This window comes from Chelonus insularis, unplaced genomic scaffold (assembly GCF_013357705.1).
Source record: "Chelonus insularis isolate UGA/USDA-ARS -01 unplaced genomic scaffold, ASM1335770v1 contig_139_pilon, whole genome shotgun sequence".
Classification (NCBI taxonomy): domain Eukaryota; kingdom Metazoa; phylum Arthropoda; class Insecta; order Hymenoptera; family Braconidae; genus Chelonus; species Chelonus insularis.
Genome location: NW_023276379.1, coordinates 910108 through 932338, shown reverse-complemented (window position 1 = coordinate 932338; position 22231 = coordinate 910108). Strand labels below are relative to the sequence as shown.

The window sequence follows — 22231 nt, the reverse complement described above, 5'->3', positions numbered from 1 at the left end:
TAACTCAGTGTAACGGAGTTCATCAACGTCAGGTGTATACAAGATATCTTGAGATTTTTTTCATGTAGATGTTTAGATGATGACAGCACTCGTTAAAGTTGATGCCACCCATTTGCACTTCCAAGGGTGCTTGGTAATGAAGTATCGATAACAATCATATTCCTCAAATGGAAGTATTTAGCCATACGCGTTATACGTTGTACCATCGCGATTAATACGATAACGTCTAGTTAAAATATAAAAAATTATATGTTTTACGAATGCAGAAAGCTGATGAACAAAAAATATCATGTCTGATGCAATTGACATGCTTGTAAAAATACAATACAAGCAATTACTTTTATTGTAATTAATTTAATTATTTATTTTTTGTTTCTATTCTTAATGAAATGAGAATGATCCTCTTATTCTTTTATTCTCTTCTATTCTATGAAAATTCTTAATGAATCTTGGCTAGAAAAAAAATTCTTCTCTAACAACTATTGTACGAACTATGATCATCAAAGTATCGTAAAACATCTCCAACATAAAACATTTTTACAATTGTGATTAAAATCCAGTCAATACTTTCCAATGCAATACAATTAAATTTTATGTTGTTTTAATGAGAAAAAGATGTATATATTCTTCCATTTCACTAACAGTCTTGATGAAGCTATTCAGTTGGAGCTATCGTATGAGCTGCAGTCATGAGAGTATCATGAATTTCTCTAGCATAAGCAACTTGGGATTTAACAGTCATCAAAAATTGTGGATAGGTCAATGCTGTTCCCTCTTGAACTGAAACTGTTTCTGTTCTTGTAATTACACTCATTGGTAGATAACGTACAGAACTGGCATTTTGAGATAAACATTCAATTGAAGTCTTCAAATGTAACTCGATTTGATCACAAATTGAATAAAATTCTTCCATATTCTTATTAAAACGATGATCTAATGAATCAGTACCTTTCGAGGATCCAATGTCGACTAAACTATTTTGAGTTAAAGTGTTGGCAGCGGTTTTTAATGCAATTGACAAAGTTTCTCTTAACGGTCCAATTAAAGATTTAACTTTAGAAATGTTATCGAATTTTTCTTGCTGCTGTTGTTGTTGCTGTTGTTGTAATGAAGTTTGTTGTTGAACTTGTTGCTGAGGATTTGGAGCCATTTGAGGATTAGTTGGTTGAGTCATTTGGCCCATTGGCATAGCGCCTGTTTGTTGAATTGGTGGAATATTCATGATAGATCTAAAAAAAAACCTTAATTAGTATTTAGTATAGAACAAAAGATAGGAATGTTTTGATAACAAATTTATATTAAGTATTTTATATAATGTTATAATTATAAAATAAATTAATTCCTTTTAAATACAATAATTACATTACGAAATATTTTTTGTCTTTAAAATATAAATAAGGAGCTAATTTTACTTATTATATATTAACAATACAACTTATTCATCATTTAATACTAACCACTTGCATAATTCTTATTATATTATTTTTATAATAAAAAACGTACCTTGAGTCCATAAACTTTTGTAGGAAAAAATTCCAATATATATTTTCTTTTATGCTAATTTAATGAACTTGTGATTGTTATTTTTAACAAGTAAGCCCGTTAAAAAATCAGAAAAAAAAACTTTTTTAACCTCATTTAGGTTTTCAGAGCACAACATTAAATTGTGATTGATGATGACATCTACAGTACCGGACATAAATGCTGTTTAATTTTTCAAAGGTTATACATGTGATTTTCCTATACCGTCTTATAGAAAATCACACAGCATTTATGTCCGGTACTGTATGAAAACTCACAAGACGGGAAGTCTAGTTACTTTTTGAAAGCTGCTTCCTGATTGGTCGATAAAATGTGTATAGGTAAAGAGACTATTCATTGGTCAATTGGTAACGACTTTCGATACATAAAAACCCGGTCGTAACTGCAATGAATGACCAATCACAGAATTAGATACATCGGTCGCATGAAACGGATCGCGTTACGTACGGCGTCCAAGGACCGACGCCATCTAACGTCTTAGCATTCCTGTTTTTTTCGTGCGGTAAATCCACAGCTTTTGATAAACGCGTAGTTTTCTTTATATTTTGTTTACATCATATTGTATTAAGCTAAAATACTTGAAGATAATTACAATGTATCGTGGTGTGCTTTTTATATGGTAGTTATAGAGCGGGAATTATACGCGGGAAAAGTCCAGAAGAAGATGAGTTAACCGTGGCGCTCGGCCTTAGCCAACAACTTCGAAGCTACATCATCGTCAGATTACCTATAGGCGCTTGTTTGTATTATTTAATACAAAGGTGAGACAAGTATTTAAATGTTTTCCATACTGATTAACCTCAACAACCATAAAATGGATGAAAAAGTACCAAATACTTGATCCATGTTTATGTTTACTCTTCCCTACCACCTCCGCTTCCCGCCGCCAACGTCGTATGCTTTCATAACACTCCAACGTTATCACTTCACATGAAACTTATCCACTAACAAGTCTAATCATGCTTACGTTGTATTAATCATTGGTATTACGATTAAAAATATGATTATTCATTTATCTATAAATGTTTTGAACAGGTTTTAATAATTAGAGTGCCTATTTGAGGCACTTTGGGGCATGAGTACATCGGCTATTAAGTCATCCATGCCAGGAGTAGGAACTACACCACCCACACCGGGACACCCTATACTTCCAATGAATGTTGTGGCGCAAAAAGTTGTACCAGGAAGTGATTCTGGTGCTATGAAGCCTTTAAGTGGTAGTAATTTGAGTTATGTTACTCTACAACCAGCCAGTCAACCTCTAAGTTTAGTGCAGGATCACAGATCACAAGTTTATCAGACACCTTACTCTAGTAATAATACTGAAAGGGAATCAGAAGCTGATAAATCAGCTATTTCTAATGGACTGGAAGCAATAAAAGTGGCAATGGATCAAGAATCAATAGCTCTACCTAAGCAGAGTCAAGAAGCCAGCAGAAACAATAATTTTAGTCCTGAAGCACCAGTGGATAGTCAAGAAGTTAAAGCTGAACCTCAACCTTCTTCTACAACCAATGATCCTACACGTAAGTTTATTTTAAATGTCATATTAGTTGATGATAGTAATTGTTTATTCTTTTAGCGGTGAGTACAGTTGTACAGCCTAAAGTTGAAGAAAAGAAAATACCTGTCAACAATGGGACTAAAGAGTTAGATGCATCTCCTGATACTTCAACAGCTGTATCTCCACAACCTAAACCTTCTCAAAAAACGGAGGAATCTTTAGATAAAACAGATGCTGTACAAAAAGTAAAAGCAACGACCCCCACAAAGCCTTCAAATGATAATTCCCCAACGTCAACTGTTAAATCTGAGCCAAAAAGCTCATCTCCAGTGCGTGCTCCAAAACGGAAATCAAGGGAATTAAAAGATTTAAAAGGTGCTACTGGTGAAGGTGGAAGCAAACCTAAAAGAAATCGTGTTCAAACTCAACCTTATCAAAGTCCATTACCAGAAATTGCGTTAATTGTTAAAACATTAAACAAAGCACCTACTACAAAAAATCCTGATGACAAACTTATTGTATTTTACAAGTAAGTATGAAATAAAATCTAAATTTAACTCTTTCAACACTCTTACTTTATATTAATTTTGTTATTGATTGAATTCATTTAAAAATAATTTGTGGAAGAGTTTTAAATACTATTCGTAAGACTAAATATTGATCAATTGTTTAATGAATTTATTTATTTGTTTAGAAACGAATTTTTAGCCGTACGAAATGCAGAAGGTAGCTTTTATGTCTGTCAAGCTATGCAAAATATTTACAAGTCTAGCCGACGTATTCGTATACGTTGGCTATCACAAGATAAAAACAACGGTGAAATATATTCACCAGATTTTTATGACGTAACTGGTAATTTTTATTGAATTATCTGCTTAATCAGAGATTAGTTATAGATCAATACTAATAATATCGATTAATTTTTAGATTTCGACTGTATACTAACGAACCTAAATTTAAACAAAGTTGATAAAAATAAATATCAATTGACAAAGATTGAATTACTACGTACGGAGAATATTTTGAAAAGAGCCATAGATGTTGAAGCAGGGGTTTCAGAAAAACCAAGCGTTACGGAAGAGCATCCAGATGGATGTAAGTATTTAATACTTTTGCTCATTGAAATGAAATGAATGAAAAAAAATCAATAAATACATTTCAATGAATTTTATTTCAGTGGATTTATCTCTATACAAAGACGAGTCTCAATTGAAAAGGAGGAAAGGAGTAACTAAGCCGAAGCAAAGACAACGTAAGAGATCAAAACGCGAGTCTTCTTCGAGCTCCTCGGAAGATGATTCATCTGATGAAGATTCCGACAAAAAATCTTCCAAATCAAACCGCGTTAAAAAACGTACTACAAATAAAGCATTGGCAATTGCTAAATCCGTGGCAAAGGTGCCTACACGTTCAAAGCGTGTTTTGAACCGAGGAAACAAAGCTAATTCTATGGATGACAATACCAGCTCCGGAGATAGCAGTAAAGGGGCCGCAGATTCCAAAAAACCGGACCCTAAAAAACCTCGTAAACCAACAACAGCAAATGTAAACGCATCTTCGAGAACAAAATCACGTGGTGAGTGATGTTATCAATTATATTGGTTAAATATATTCCAATTTTAAGATAAATTTCAAAATTTCCGGACCTAATTGATTTCAAAAAATGTATTTAAATTTTTTCGCGTGTAAAAAGAAACTCAAAATTAAATGTAAACAAAAAAAAAAAGGTGAATGGACAAATAGATAGTGATATTCGGGTTTAAGGGTCAACACAACAAACAAAAGAGGTGAGCAGTAATAGCACAACGAGACGTGGCAAAGTGACTACTACAACTGGGACCCCAACAGCTGAGGAATCATCTTCTCGAAAAACATTACGTAGCAGAACGTAAAACCTATTCATCTATTATACTATTGAAATATAAATACATCAAGATCCGGCATGTGGATGATATAAAATCATTATATAACCCGCAAATGTCATGTTAAAAAGATGGCCTGTATAAAATTATATCATGAAATCACTGATACATAAATATTATTGTTTTCATCGGCGATATCATGATATTAAAGTGGTATTCAGAGAGTAAGAAAGAGAGAAAGAGAGAGAGAGAGAAAAAAAGAGAGTTACCTAAAAAAAAATTAATTTATTAATAATTAATAATTAAATATTCTGACCAATATACATGTAAATTCCAAATAGTTGTCTTTTTTTCAACGACATTGCTGATATTGTTCGCGTTTCGGATCTTATTCATGCTATAAGCAAGTCATAAAATGTGTGAAGATTGAAAATAAATAATTAGAAAAAAAAACAATCTTTAGGGTAGATAATAATTATCTACAAAAGTTTTTATCACACATTAAATGCACTGCAATAATCTATTTTTGATGTAAGTGAATCGTTAATTTTACTGCGTTTCAAGATTCACTTTTCATTGGATATAACTATGTACAAATATAAGTTTGGAATATATAAGTGATTCTGTACAACAGAACAGATGAAAGACGAACTAAGAGTAGTACACAAAAAAAGTAAAGTAATGAAAAGTTATTAATAAGAATGAATAAAGTAAACATTAATAATAATAATTGAACATCAATGGTGTCATTGATAGATTGGCAATTAAGATATTGTTGTGTACATCACTTTAAAGATACACTGCTCAAGACCGATAAAAAATGATAGCAGTAATAAAAAATTTATGGCCCAATATAATACATTAAATAAATTAAAAAGGTGCGGTTATTATTTTGAAATACTTCGATATAATGCTGAGAAAAATGTATAACTTTTGAAGATTATTATTTAATGGAATCATTTTTTGCAATAATGAAATTTTGTATCAAAAAATGAGAAAGAAAGTAGATAAATTAAACGATTTAAAGCAACATTTAATCATGTGAATTGTTCTTAATATTTGACTCTTGAAATAAAAGAATAATAATCATTATTTATTTGAACTCCATTCTTTTAAATGATTGTATATAAAAAAAATGTAATTTCAGTTTTGAAAAGTTATGTTTTCTCAGTGCAGTGTACATTTCTCCCATAATGAAATCATAACATAATTCATTAGTTCTGTAATTGTGTTTCTTATCACGCAGCTACACATATACTAGTTGAAAATCGATAGTAAATAATCAATAGAATTTTAATCTTTAGAGTTTTATTGTCCGGTAGTAGCAGCGTTAAATGAAATTGAATACATAATGACTCATGAATCATAACAACTGTACCTACTTTTAACGAAAGGGAATTTTAACCTTTAACTTTTTTATAAGTTTTATCAACGCCTTTAATATGTAATGTATTGACTTGAAGAAAATGTTTCAACAGTAAGAGTTGTTTATTTTTGAAATATTGATTTACACAAATGAATTATAATTTTGTTTTATACGCGATATATTAAACTATGAAAGCTTTGCAACGTTTTTATTAAGTTATTACAAAATTAAGAAAAAAAGATTATTATCAAACATTTTCTTTTATTTTTTATATATCATATATATATATTATATCTTTTTCTCTGAAGAAAAGAATTTAAACTATGCTTCTTGCAATTTATCTATGGTCAAACTATATTTCTATAGATAAACATTATATATAGAGGGAATATTTTACTTTAATCAATTGCTTTTATTTTATTTCTTAAAAAATTATGTTTTTATAGGATAAAAAATTTTTTTGTTTATTATTTTAAATAAAAGAAAAATAGTTATATATATACATTTTTTATATATTATATTTCGTATTATTGCACTGCAGATTTTTCACGAAAATGGAATTTAGAAAAAAAAGAAAAATGTATAAAGTCTTTAAACGTCACCAAATTTCTTACTAAGTTCATTATAGAGATTAATAAGAAGAATAAAATTTGACTATCTTTTGAGCTATTGGACACTCTGAGTGTGAGTGTGTATAATATATAAAAATACCAATAATAATAATATTAATAATGATAAATACTAATAATGACAGCCACTGAAAAAAAAAAATTTTACATTAAACTTTGTTGAAAGTCTATCAAGTTTTTGCTTTAATTTACATTATTATAAAGTCTGTTTTTTTTTTACTTGAAAAAGTAATAATTTTTCATTGTTGTAATTCCCACAAGCATGTATGATAGCTTATGCTAATGAATTATTATACTAATTTTTTACAGTAAGCTTAGCTGTATTGAAAGCACATGCAAGTAATAAAACAAATAAATTAATCTTGTTTAAACTGTATTACGTCAGATAAATAATTGCAAATGAAAATTATATTGTTGTGTATGACTCAGAGTGCCCTTGGCATGATGACAGGCTTTAAAATCCTGTATTAAAAATAAAGTATAAAAATAAAAAACATTGCACATGAAAAAATAAAATGATTAAAACATTATTTAATTATGTGGGCCACAAAAGTATCGATTACTATCGATTGCACAGTGTATTTGGCAAGAAAAATTAAGACACAAAGAAACTTGTATAAACTTATATAATAATTAAGAGATAAATTTGTCACCGAAAAAATTTCAATATTATCAATGTAAAAGAATTATTAATTAAGGGTTATTGATTGACAACGCAATAGATATAGTATAAAAAAGTGTTTTAATAAATATCAATAGAAAAAAATTGAACATACACAAAATATCTACAGCGATTACAAAGTCCAATATAAAATTACATACCCTGGTTTTTTTTTGACAAATTAGCCAGGACTAATTTATCATATCTCTTCATTTATTATTATCTTTCATCATTTTCACAATTTATTTATCATAATTACCATTATTATAGTTTACTTTATTACTAAATATATTTATTAATACTCTGTTTTGAGACTAATCAAAAAATATTTTCTTAATGTTCAGTCGAAGCAGAAATAATCTGTCATTTCAACACATGATCATCAAAAAAATAATTGCCATTGTTTGGCCTTGCAGACTAATTTCTTCTCAAAATACATTTTTTTTCACAATAATAATTTTTATCTAAAAAAAAATTTCTGAATCACGATCAAATATACAATACCCAGTATTGTAAAACGAAAAAAAATTTTTACAAACATAATTAGATAATTTTTATATCATGATAATTATAAGTAGGCCTTTAATCTTCAGTCTGTTGATAAGGTAAATTTGATTGAGTTGATGCAATAATAAATTAAATGCTTTTTAGTAACCAATTCTCTATTATGTTCCCATTCATTAAAATTTCAGATGAATAAAACACATTTTCTAGTTGCCAATATATATTTGTTGGAATTATTTAGTAAGTTGGTATTCAAGGCTATTTGCATCAACCCAATAAAATTAAATTCTACTGGAGTATAAATTTTCTAAACTAATGCTTCAGCATAATGATGATAGTGATGGTGAATGTGCTCATGAACATGACGTCGACCAGCAGCAGTATTAGCAACAGTGTTTTGCGAAAATTCTCTCTCTAGCCAACGAACTACTTGCTCCATAGCTCTGGCTTGATCTTGTTCTCTAGTGGCATGTTTTAACTGGTGTTTTTTACTGGCTTTACTCGCAGATTGTGACTGAAATTGTGCTTCATTACGTTTCATATCATTATTTAGATGAGTATTATTAATATTCTGGTTATTCTGAGTTGAGTCAATGTTCAAGGTATTCGGAGTAACCGGAGTCGTTTGAAGATTATTACGAAGTTGCTTGATGGTGGGCGTAGTGTCAACGTTGCACTGATTTGATGTATGATTTCGTGTTTTGCGCTGATTTCTTCGACCTTTGGCAGGTAGTTTAGAAAGAGACGTGGCATGATGAGAATACTCCCGAACCGGTTTGTGATAGGCTGGAGGTTGACGACTCGCAGATGGTGGTCTACTCCTTTGAACATAGGGGCTCACTGGTTCAGCATAGCAACGTTGAAGAGGAACGCGGAGGTGTTCACTTTGATGTCGTTTCCTGTTAAGTGCATAATAAACAAATAAAATAAATTCTTTTTTTTTCAAAAATAGCTGTTCTACAAAGAACATTAATCATCCTCAACAGGATCCTTACCTAGATGCATGGAAACTGAGGTTATTCTTCTCCATATTCGCTTGAATGATTTCTAGCAACTGTTGTCGTTGCATTGACCCACTTCGCTTGCGATGGTTTGATACTAGTGGAGTGAGAGGTGTTATTGTCGGAGAAATTTCACTATCATCACTGATGTCTCCTTCTGAGCTATTTGAATAAGGTGATGGTAAATGAGGTACTGGTCCTACTCTTCTTCGTAATTCTTCTTGTTTTAGTTGACTAACTGGAACATTGTCTCCATCATCTTCACTATGAGATTCTATTACTCGTTCAGTCTGAAATAAAATTCTATTTTTAGTTTCATACAAACAATTGTTTTTTATTAAATTATTAAATACTTAGAAATGATTGATAAAAATCATTTGCTGATAAAAGATAATCAAAAAAATAAATAAACTTTAGCACTACTCCCCCATGATTAATATCAATGCTCTAAAATTTTAGTTTGAATTGATTTCTTTTTTTGATTATGAATATGCAAATGAAATTTAAATGTTTAATACTCACTTCTGTCCGATTTCGTACGACCCTTCGCCTTCTAGGAACCCTCCGACTTGCGTGTGTCGCGTGACTGCATGAGTTGACGGGTTTGACATGACAGCATGACGTATTTGCGCCGACATTTGAGGGGAGATTGGAGGATTTTGTACCAGCAGGAGATCCACCCTGTCCGATACTTTTGTCCGGCGACACGGTGAGCTTGACTTTGATTGTTTTGCTACCGCAGGGAGGAACTTGAATCGAGGCACCAAGGGTATCATAAATAGTAGTCACCAAGCCGGCGATGTCATCCTTTGTTATCTTCCCGTGTCCATCGAAATCATAGAGAGTAAAAGAAAATTCTTGTCTACGTCTGTTACCCTCTGCCACCGAGACATCACATTCGAATTCCTGAAATTTCATTAATTATTAGATTTGCCCGCATTTAGAGTTTGTGACAACCACATTCTGAGCAATAGATTCTTTCATTTATCATGATCACTTATAACTAGTGGATGGAAACTCCTTTCTAATGGAGAATAAATAGCATTTTTTGGTATTGAAGATTAATGACATTCTTTTGACATAATAAAAATTAAAAATATTAATAACTTTTAACTCAATTTTCTATCAACTAAATATTCAATTTTATTTTTCTTTTAATTAATAGAAAATAAGTAATGTAATGATTTCTGTTAAGAGTCTATTGTTTAGTGGTGATAAGAATGGAGTAAAGTTGAAATTATTACCTCAAAACTGAGTTGTCTTGTATTGGAAACAGGCGGTTGTTCATCAACATGATTTGTTGGTGCAGTTGACGAAGAAACAGAGTTGTGGACTGTTATCGGTGGTGTTTCCGGTACAAGAGGTGACGTCGCTGATGGTAAAGGAGAACTATTGCAAGGCGTTGCAACGCCTGCTGTCAATAATTCTTCAGAATCACTTCCTTCTGCTATACCACCAACAACTGAAAAAGTTTACGATCCATTAAACTCATTTCTCAACATTTCTTTCATCTTTAAAAATAACAATTATTTTTACACTTCAAAAACAGAACATTTAAGTCAAAACCAAGTGATAAAAGATTTCAACATAAAAAAATTTGTTCTAAAAAATAAATAAAGAAAAAGAGATAAAAATTTGGAAAGGTAGACTGATATTTACTGCTCGTCTCGATTATTTACTATAGTCTCGCTTAATCATGCATTATACAAAGATATTCTCAGGTTCTACTCTATTCGTTGAACGTGCATAGCACGTTATTCTTCGAAATTTTTCTCTGAAGCCTTTCAAGTAGCCGCTTCTACTGTCAGAAAGCTTGCGCTTGTCTTTTAAACATCTCCCACGACGTCACTTAACGATAAATCAAGGATTAGACAACATTTTCCAAGTGACTTGAGATATTTCAAGCTCTTTATTGTTTTGTACCTAGTTCTTTAATGGTTTTAATCTCACTTTGAATCAATTTTTTCAAAACTTCATGCTTTTAAAAGTCTTCAAAAGTACATCGAACCAATCATTTCTTTTTGAATGAATGAATGGATGAATGAAATTCTACCTAACGTTGACATCTCAACAAAAATAATAATGTACCGTAAATAGAGGTACGTTACAGATCATCACTTAAATTTAAATATTGTGTACATGAGTGGAAAAAATTATAAATCAATTTGCTACTTAGTATTTCAAGAAATACTACATGAATGAATAAATAAAGTAGTTGTGGAATAAAAATGTATTTATTTATAAATGATTAATGATGATAATAATAATAATGTTAAAGTTGATAAATAAAATACAAAAATGCAATAATACGACATTGTAAAGATGTTTTTCATTTGGTTGGATACTCGAGAATTCGTAACTTAAAGGCAATTCTACTGTAATTCACTTTTTTACAAGTTTGTGTGTTGTGTAAACATATATTGGTATTACACATATGTTTTTTGAACTTCACATGGACTTAGTACTGAGTTGCGGTCATACCACAACGGCGGCACACATTTTCTTGTACACGTCGAGAAATTCAAGAGAGTCAGACGAGTAACGCAGCGGGATACCAATAAGAGAGTTCAGGCACTCTCTGGAACTCTGAAGAAATACGAACACGTTCCATCTCGTGAGCTATAACTTTTTTAAGTCGTTCTATATAGCTATACTTTCCAGAGATATAAATTCTAACGGAGAAAATTATGTAGAAGGAAAAGGAAATAACTAAGAAATTATTTCTTATTATTTTTTTTTTTTTATTTCTCTTCATTTCCTTTTTCTTCGGGGGTTTTTTTTTTTCTCTCTACTTTTATTCATGGAAGGATTGATTAGCTGGAGGGCCACGTGTATTACATAAGACATAACAATAAGAAATTCATAGAAACATATACGAGTAAGGTTGTTCAAGAAATTCTGAGCAAACATTGGAGGGTTAGACGAGATATTACACGGTGGAAATATGTCGTTATTACAAATTTAAACAGTAAGTAAACTTTTAAAGCCAGAGAAATTTAACAACGCTGTTGAACAAACGATCTAGGTATTTTCCGAGAAGCAAATGCAGCAACGGTCGTCAGTCGAAGGCAACACTCTTCTCTCTTTCTCTCTCGAAGCCGCTATTATTGTTGGTTTCCAGGAAGAGAGACCCGACCAAACGCCTCTCTTTTCCTTCTTATTCCACTTCGCTTTAGTCTCCCACCAAACATTTTACTATCTTCCTCTCTTTTTTCTTCTTTTTTTTTTCTTTTCTTTACTTGCTTACTTCCAACCTTCATCCATCTCAGCTTTTCTTCTCTCTCAAACTCTCACCATCATCATTCCTCATGTACTCTTTACTATCACAGCTCATTTGTTTTTTAAACTTTACTTTTTAATGAGTCATTTTTTATTGTCGCTTGTGCCAATTATAAATCAACTAATGAATTTTAAAATTCCATTTAATTTTCATGGAATTTCACATATTTGATTTATTCAATAAAAAATATTTAGAAATAAATAGGATGTTTTTATTTCAAAAAATTTTTTATAAGGTTTCGCTAAAAATTTAGCGAATATCTAGAGTATCTCACACAATAGAGTTCTAAATTACTACAGATGTTCGCATACAAAAGGTCCAGGATTAATTTTGTTTACTTGTTAAACGTAGTCAAAGTTTGCTTTATAACTTCAGCCATAATACTACCCCTTAAATTATGAAGATAAATATTTATTTACGTTATTTCGCGTGTATTTAACGAAACCATTTTTTTCCCATCATCACGAAAAATATAATTTGGTACTCTTGAGAGAAAAATATAATAGATAACCAAATATTATTCTCTAAAACACTTTTTCCCTAAAATAAATTTTCACTTTATTTATTTTACGTAAAATTTATTATAGTTGAACTTTTATACTTTTACGAGATATATTTGCATTAAAAAACGATAATAATAAAAAAAAAATAAAAAAGAAAAAGAAACGGTAGATAACAATGACGATAAAAAAGAGGAAAAAAGTCTCGAGAATTTTCAGATGAGAAATAGGAAATCTCAGAACGATGGAATACCACACACCAAGTTATTTCCATCTTTCTTGATCCTTTTTCATCGTTTCTATTTTCTCTTTTCCGTCGGGACAGTACATTTCCAATCGAGCGAAAGAGCCTGCGGCGGACAATGCAGCCTGATCGAAGCTCTCTAGCATTGGGAGAGTTGTCTAAAAAAGGGGGATGAGAATCACGCTGTGATGAGAGGGGAAAAATGAAAAAGGGACCGGGCAGGAGGGATATTTTTTTCGAGGGTAAGTTTTCCTCGTTAGAGTAGTCGTTATGAGCAGAGAATGATGCTTTTTGTAGATGCCGCACAGACGACCCTTGAAAGAAGGATTTATGATGGAAACTACAACCGGAACTTTTGAGGCACCGAAAATGCATAGAGTTTTTTCAGGTGATGAGGGAGAGAGAAAAAGAAGAGAGTAACCGAGAGAGATAGGAGATGAGGAAAAAAGGTGCGGCGACAGTCGGCTTGTTTGCCGGACCATTTTGAAAGGGATCGGAATTTCAAGGAGGATTCTCTTGCACGAGTTGCGTACCCCAGGAGCTCACCTTCCAGCCGCTTACTATTCCAAGAATTTCTGTTAATTACGGCCAATTCCACTCGTCATGTCAGGCCCTTTCTTTTCCTACTTCTCATCTTTATTTTCTACTTTTAATTTCATTATTATTATTTATTATTATTATCCTTCGACACATTACGCAACAACACTCTATCTTTAATATGCAATTTATATTCAGCATTGATATAAAAAGTGCTCGCTTAATAATGCTCTTCAACTTGTTCCGACAATCTATCTTCTCTCTTTTTATTTGTTCATTCTAAAAAAAAAAAAAAAATTAATAAATAGAAAAATTAATAATTTAAGTTTAAAGCCACATAAATTTTGATGAAAGATTAATCGTGGCAGAAAAATCAAATTACTTGTCTATTTTTTAGAATTTTTTTTTTATGTATACTTCAAAGCTAAGATCAAAAATAATGCTCTCTTTGAATGTATATGTTGAAAAAAAATTTAACCAATCATATTTACAAGTTGATGATTTTAAATATTAAAGATATTGCCTTGTTTTATTCGTCTTTCTTTGATCTACTATTACCCCAATTTTTTATGGCTCTTTTAAAAACGTTTTAAAAGAAAAAACGAAAAAAAAAAATTGCATTCTATGTAACGCATATAAAAGTACAAGAGGATATATATAGAAGGTATTCACTAGAAAAATTGGCTTCGTTCTACACAGTAGTTAAATCTCACTTGTAAAAAGTAAATTTGACTTTTATATATACATTTTTTTTCAGCAGACAAAACTGTTAAAATGAATGGCACAGACTATGATGGAAATAATAGAAAAAATCGTAATGCTATAATATGTATGAAATCATTAAAAACATTTTAGTTTCGGTAACAATAAAAGACGTAGCCCTAAAATGTGTAATAAAAATGTCGAAAAAGTTTTTTTCAAGTACCTGCGTTTGACCACCGACCTTCATAAATTTTCGGCGATGGCTTCTCAATTCTCACTTTGAAAAAATGTTTTTTTGTTTTTTTTTTTATTCATCATTATTATTATTATTATTCTTATTATATCTACAAGATTTCTTCGTATGCTTCATTATCTTTTATTACTTCAGACTTGGAAATTCAAACCTTCGAATTTGAGGTAGAAATTTTATTACTTCCGGAAGTTTCAAAACTCATCATAGAAGTGATTCTACATCAATTTAAACAAGATTAAGAGTAAACGAGTTTTTACTTCATATACTGTGTACTCGCTCTTTTAATATCTAATGGAGCAATAAAACATGCTTCCCACTTCCTGAATAGAATATTAATAAATAATAATGCCTTAGGGTTTAAAAATAGGGAGAATAGACTCCAAAATATGAAAATTTCATTTAATCTAAAGCAATATTTTCTACATAAATAGAATATTTTAATCAAATCAAATTTATTAATAATCAATAAATAACAAATACTTATGATTTTTAATAATAAATTAATTTTTATTGATAGTTAATTATTGGAGTTAAAATCAAATTGTTTAATAAATTTAAAAACATTTCAAATGAATATGTTTATATAATAGTTGAAAAAAAAATTCTCTTATCAAAGTATTGGCAATGATAAATCATTGAAAAAAATTTCTTAGATATTTTTTTTGACAATAAAAAGATAATGAGTTTGATTGGAAACTAATAGGATAAGATGATTTTAATCGATTGTTTACTACGGAAATAAATCAGAGATTATTTTTAGAACGATTATCTAATGGAAAGCAAATCATGAATGAAAGATAAGCGATGATCATTAGAGGGTTAAACGACTGTAAATATTTAAAGTATAATAATAATAACAAACATATTTGAACTTTTATTGTTTACATACTGATATGGTTGAATGATTGATATGATAAAATTGATTAGAAATCTTTCATTACCCTTTTCTAATTCCTCGAAATCTATTATGCCAAATATTAGATTCATATCTAGGCAATTGTACGCCAACTCAAGTCTTTAATTCATGGGTGTATAATTATTTCTGGCTTACTCGGAGAGATAACGGTGTAATGCTAACTGCGGAAGTAAGGCATGGTTCATTGGCTAGTCGGAATGTCGAGTAGAGGGACCCCTCGATAAATACAACCCAGGGTGGAAGGAAGGAGAGAGATGTACGAACGTACGTGCGAGTAAAAACCAAAGCAAACACGACGACAACAAGAAAATGGTTGGCTGTTGGTGTGAATGAGTATAGTAAATAAGTCCATGTGGATATGTCAAAATGATACAGGCATGTATAATATTACTATAATAATAATAATAATTAATAATATTATTTCCAAGGAGAAATAGCTTTGATACACTGCGTAAGATAGTGGAGGAATGTTAAACGACTTTATTTGATGGTTGCGGAATTTTATACAATTTAATTGTCTGGAAAGCATAAAAACAAAAGAAATATTTAAGGGATGAAGAGAAAAATATAAAAAAAGCAGACAAAGAAAAAGTTAGCGTCACCCTTTGACTATAACCCGAGCTAATGAATTCAGTAGAGGGTAAAGAGCAAAAAGGGTAAAGAGATCTTTCCAACCCCTTTATTTCGCCCCTCAATTACTGCAGATTGAGGAAGAGAGCCATTACTTTGTAACTTACTCTTAAGTTTCAGTGTTTGCACAACAAAATAAAAGAGAAGAGAAAGTATATCAAAGTTGAATTTTTTCTATGCAGAATAATAATGTGAAAAAAACATAATAATTAAGTGATCATACGATGGGAAATTGTTGTATTGAACGTAAAAGCATCTTTTCGCTACTTTCATTATCTTTTGCTTTACTTAATGAGTAAAAGTATTATGAAGGCTTAATTAAAATAATAAACATCTTTCTAAAGGGTTGTTTTCTTGGAGGTACTTTAATTTGATTACTTTCTAAATCTATTGTGTGTAAATTTCTTTGGAAGTTGATTTTAGCAATATCACACTTCATTAAACTTCATTATTATTTATTATGTTATCGGATTAGTGTAAAGAAACTACCAGGAAATTTTAATAGAAAGTTAAAATGACTTGTTCTAATATCATTTGAAGTTGAAATATTACTTTATAGAAGTGGAGTTGGATGAATAATTTTAAAGATAAAATTGATATTAAAATGATTAATTAAACAATCAATTATGGTTTGAGATAAAATTAGAGCAATAATCAAAATAATAGTTTGATTTATCTTGAAAAATTTTGTAAAATATTCGATATTTCCCATTTATAATATTCAGTAAACATAAAAACGGAGTAATGTTCAAATAAAATTCAAATTTATGATTTTCTATGAAAGAAAAAAAATGATAACACAAAAATATTTACTAAAACAATTTTTTTGTTGATGTTGTATATGTAAAAAAAAGTGCTACTTCATCAAACTAAAAAATTCTAAAGAATTGATTACTTCATAACAATATCAAAATAACATAACTCTAAAAAATGTTTTATTGATGAAATCACAGTTCACAGAATTTTTTTTTTTTTTCTAGAAGCAACTCTTCAAATTTTTCAGCAGATAAGTTGAACGATTTATGTATGAATTAATCCCTAAAGAATTTTCTTGAGTAAAATAATGTCTGCATAGTCTCTTTACGCTTGTCTTTGATTACAAATCTACACGGCTCTACTTACAAAAGTTAAAGCGATTACGGTGCACGATACACGCCCGAAGCGTGCCGACATAAGGAAGAGAAAGAACAAGAGAAAATAAAATGATGAAGAGAGTTGTTCGAGACATCCGGAGAGAGAAGAAGAAAGAGTAAAAGACATAGAGAGAGAGAGATAGAGATAGATAGAAAAAGAAAAAGATAGAGAAAGACAAAATGCTACGACTTGCCAGATGGCGATCGGAGACGGAATTCCTAGAGAAAGAATATCCGGAACGACGCAATCGTCTTCTTCTTAGTCCAGAAGTAAAGAAAAATAATATTGAGAGAAAGGATAAGCGGTAGCAGTAGCTGTAGTACCTAGTATAAAACCATATCAAGAAGGTCAATATAATAGAATAAAATTCAAGATTTAACTGACAAGCGAAGACGGCTTGCAATTAAATTTCAATGAGAATGAAAGATTATGTTCGTAGAGTTGTGGCCTCGATCGATTTGCAGGTCAAGAGTAACCCAAATAAATTCAAGTTTAATAGAACAATAAAGTCTAGTAGAGCCAATAAGTGATAAACAGATAGCTTTATAATGACTGATTAAAAAATTCAATTTATCATTGATAAATTGCAGAGATTGTTTACTATTATCATTGGAAAAAGATGGACAAGAAGAAAAGTCAATTCCATTAATTTCAGGATTAGAAAGAGGTTTTATTGATCTATAAATTTCTTGAGAAAAAAAATTATATGAATTATTCATTCAGTTTTAGTTGAAATAAATTAATACCAAGGATGTATTAAGGGTAAATTACATTTCCAATATTTAATTGTTCGTTGACAAATAAAATAAAATAAAATAAAATCAATAAAGAAATAATCGATAAAAGCAATTAACGAAAAAAAACAACTGAGAGGATTCAAGAAAAACGGAATAAAAATTCTATCGATGTATAAAAGTAGAAGTTGAACAATAAACATCAATTACTAAGAATGTTGATGATAATGTTTAATAAAAAAGCAGAAAGAATTGGAAGTAAAATAAAATATTGATAGTGAAAAATAATTGTTTATTATAATGACGGTAATAGTAATAACAATAATGAAGAAAAATAATAAACTTACCAGAAAAAGGCTTATAGCCTGCGAGGAATCTTGCTCGCCACCACTTCACCAATCCGGTAGCCATGGGACCTTCATACGTAAGAAAGCGGAAATTGTTTGTTGTTTACTGTGACAGATATTCTATCACGTCGTATTCCTTCTTCCTTGATTGCAAAATCCAGGATTCAATTTTCTCGTTTCAATTAAAAATAAATTACAATTTTTAATTTCACTCCACTCAAAATGTGACACTTAACGGACGTCAATTCTCACTTTTTAGCACTAATTGACACTTAATTACCTGTTAACTGATAAAGGAAAACACCCTTAAATTTATTCCACTATTTTTTTTCTCTTTTATTCCAACACTTTTATTTCAAGTCGTTAATTTATGCGTTCTCTACTAGATATTCGATCAATCACTTTGAGTCGAATGTTGTTTCTTTTAAGTTCACTCGATCACGTCAATCTTGATTTCTTTTTTTTTTTTCTAAAAATCGTTATAAATACACACGAAAACTAAATAATACTTAATAATATATTGCATAAAATATTACTTAATATATTGCTTGATCCAAGTGATGATAATTTGTGACAATTATTATGTAATTTTATTTTAAAATTAATTTATCAACACTAGACACCGTCAACCATCCTTCTGTCTGCACACCCAAAGCTTGACTGGACTACAGCCACGAGAGATCGTCCTCGCCTAAACGCACGTTCCCCGTAATTCCCGCTCTCCTTCCACGCCCCACCCGAACCATTCAGGACTGTCACTATTCAACCGTAGAACCCTCAACTTTTTTTCCTTTTTTATCCACTCCTTTTTTAACAATTACTCCCCAATTAAACCAATCTGATCGTTACGATAATTATTTTAAATATGCTGAGAGCTATTTCAAATAGTTTAAATCATTTTATCGAAAAAATTAGTGAAATTTTTCCAATGCTTCTTTCTTACTTGAAGGACCTTTAAACATTCCGAACAATCGATTCTAATATTTACATTATAATTATTTCGATTTTCGTTTATAATTAAAAAATTAAATTAAATTTTTTGTCTCTGATTTTTGTGATTAATTTTTTATTTATGCCATTGATTATTAATTATTGATTAAATTCTAATTATTGAATAATACTAAAAAATGTCTTCAATAAAAGTATTACTATTTTTTATTATAAAAGAAATACACCGAAGAATAGTTTATAGTTTTAATTAAATGTATAATTATTATTATTTGTTTATGTATTTATTTATTATTATTGTTTTGAGGGAATTATTTTTTATATCAAGTACATTAATTTAAGAAAATTTTTATTTGAAGTTATTTAAAAGCTCGAGACAAATTTATTTTTTTTTTTAAAAAAAGAAAACTCTTTGATCTTCATAGAGACAAAAAATTTTGAACAGACAACGTTTGTTAATAATAATCGTTCAAAAAGCTTTTGTATATATTCAAAACACTATAAAAGCTCTTGGTAAAAATTCATAAACCAACAAAAAGAGCTTTTTGACGACTCTTTGAATAAAAAAAAAAGAAACAAAAGAAATGCATAAAAATGAAGAAAAATGACATATCTTTTTTCATTAAATAAAAAGTACTCCTGTGAAGATATTAAGTATGTCTGTATGTATATAGTAACGATAAAACAACGTGTCTTTAGATGTATTTTACTTTTACAAGATGTTTACTGTACGGACGAAAGCCCTCAATGAACTCAAACGTGCCACATGACTCTCGCGGGGCGTTTGGAAAACCACGACGGAAGGATCAAAAGCCCGACTGGGACAAGTCAGAGAACGGGTTGGGGGATTAGCTTTGAAGAGGCGTCGAGAACCGCGAGGATTATTCAGTTATTTTTATTCTGACGATTCATTTCATCATTTATTATCTTATTATATTCATAAGAAATAACAATCAAGACGGAAATAACAAGAAATAAGTATCATTGTCAAAAATACACATAAACTTTTATTATTAAAAAATATCATCTCCACATCACTTAACCCAACTCAACTAACTCTACATTTGTTACTGATTCATCAAATTAATAAGCTTTTAAGCACCGCCACAAAACCAAGATTATACCGATTTGTTAATGATATAAATAAATTTTTATATTATACATAAGAATATTTTTTTTATTTAAAATATAAAAAAGAAATAAAAATGACGATGAAAGGAAGAAGAAAGTGAAGCTGATATTTAATCAGGGCAATTTTTTATTTTTGAAGCCTTAATTAGTGGTGGAATTGGAGATTGTGGTATATAATATTTTAAGTTTCAAATTTCCAGAATAATTTACTGTGTTAGGGAAACCTGTTATATAATGCGAAGAAAGACACGCATGCATTCTAATTATAAAAATTAATCTACGTTAAAAATTGTATATAAAAGGACATTAAAGAAATAAAAATGATAAAAAAAAAAAAGGTTTGATTTAGTGGAGATGATATTCTTAACGTGGACTGTACCCGTATGCTATTATCTCCTAGCGGTGTTTCAGAAGGAACACGGGCGTCGCAATTCCCGTAGGCATGAATGAAAATACGCTGATGGATAGACAATTTTATAGTGTACAGCCACAACACCAATTTCATTTTTTTATTTTTTTTATTATCATCATTATTTTATTTTTCATCCAAAGTAATGATAATTATTTGATGAAAATTGAATAACCATTTTATCTCGAAAGAAAAAATATTTAATTACAAAATAAAGTGCCAGTAAATTTTTATTGACTTTAAAAAGCTTCAATCAATCATTATTTATAATTTAAGCAACATCAAGGGTCCACATAATGTGGTAAAAAATAAACGCATGATGAAATGACATCAAAGAGTGTGTGAGAGTCTTGCATTAGATTTTTCGGTGATAAAAAAATTTCAAAAGAAACTTTGGTAACTCATTATAAAATCAAATTTAGTCTTATACTGTATGTATTTTCGAGTATGATGAAAAGTAAATGTCTTTTCTCATTATATCCCAAGCTCATTATAGCTTGAAGAAAAACATGATTACCATCTTTTTCTAATGGTTATTTAATTGCACTTTAACCATTCAATCATCAGTAATTCAAAGCAGATGTTACTGCAATAGCTAAAACCCCAAAAAGAGAATCCAATAAACCACCATGTGATTCTTCAACATTACATCTGCTTTACTATAAGTCTATAATAATAAACCACACATCTCTATTGTTATCAAATTATTTATAGCGTCTAGTCACAAAAATTATTTTGATGACAATCCACTAAATACCAAAAAACTCCATTGGCTTGACATGATCCCAAAAAATTAAAAGCATTGGATTAAAGATGTTTTTTTTTTTTTTAGTGTCCAGCTGGTAAAGAAATGTTTTTAGCTTCTTCGGCAGCCGCCTTTGAAGTTATTAGGATAAAAGTGACGAGTTTAAAGTGACCTACGACTGTCCGAAGTGTAGAGATAAAAATTGGGTGATATATATGGTGTAGGATGCATTGGTACAAAGGTGATAGTTTATGTATAGCATAAATGTAAAGAGGGGCTCTAGAGGGACCTGAATGACTACGCCACTGGTGTGGTAAGCGCCTGTGTCCCTCTCTCCTCATCTTTCTACTGCACAAGAGAAGGCTAAAGGCCCGCCATACCATACCGTGCCACAGCTTGCCATGCCATCCTCAGCCGTAGCATGGCTAGTTGTTTCTTTTCTTTATTCCTTTGTCGGAAAGTCGGCGGCGAGTCTCATTTTTGAGCGAGAAGGAGAGACAGGCTGAAACGAATGATGGTCATACACACACAACAGAGAAACGAATAAGTGAGAAAAAGAGAAAGGAGTAACTGATAACATTGAGAAAGAAAGAAAGACTTTTTAAAAAGAATAACATTGCTCCTTCCAGCGCCAATAGACTCAAGTTGAAGG

At 30.3% G+C, this 22231-nt stretch overlaps 3 protein-coding genes across 3 annotated transcripts; 1 reads left to right on the top strand and 2 right to left on the bottom strand.

Moving 5' to 3' along the window:
* Window positions 1-163: 163 nt before the first annotated feature.
* ix (intersex) lies at window positions 164-1725 on the bottom strand. Its single transcript, XM_035096186.1, has 2 exons — window positions 1504-1725; window positions 164-1229 (listed from the first exon to the last, which is right to left on the bottom strand). Exons 1-2 carry the CDS (start codon window positions 1512-1514, stop codon window positions 656-658), a joined length of 585 nt encoding a protein of 194 aa, XP_034952077.1. The 5' UTR covers window positions 1515-1725; the 3' UTR covers window positions 164-655.
* Window positions 1726-1948: 223 nt separating this feature from the next.
* On the top strand, window positions 1949-5565 carry LOC118074648 (uncharacterized). The gene is made up of 7 exons (XM_035096028.1): window positions 1949-2303; window positions 2578-3068; window positions 3125-3575; window positions 3741-3898; window positions 3974-4141; window positions 4224-4622; window positions 4811-5565. Exons 2-7 carry the CDS (start codon window positions 2618-2620, stop codon window positions 4936-4938), a joined length of 1755 nt encoding a protein of 584 aa, XP_034951919.1. The 5' UTR covers window positions 1949-2303; window positions 2578-2617; the 3' UTR covers window positions 4939-5565.
* A 2063-nt stretch (window positions 5566-7628) lies between these two features.
* On the bottom strand, window positions 7629-19047 carry nkd (naked cuticle). Its single transcript, XM_035096029.1, has 5 exons — window positions 18347-19047; window positions 10314-10531; window positions 9592-9975; window positions 9064-9359; window positions 7629-8967 (listed from the first exon to the last, which is right to left on the bottom strand). Exons 1-5 carry the CDS (start codon window positions 18408-18410, stop codon window positions 8376-8378), a joined length of 1554 nt encoding a protein of 517 aa, XP_034951920.1. The 5' UTR covers window positions 18411-19047; the 3' UTR covers window positions 7629-8375.
* Window positions 19048-22231: the final 3184 nt, after the last annotated feature.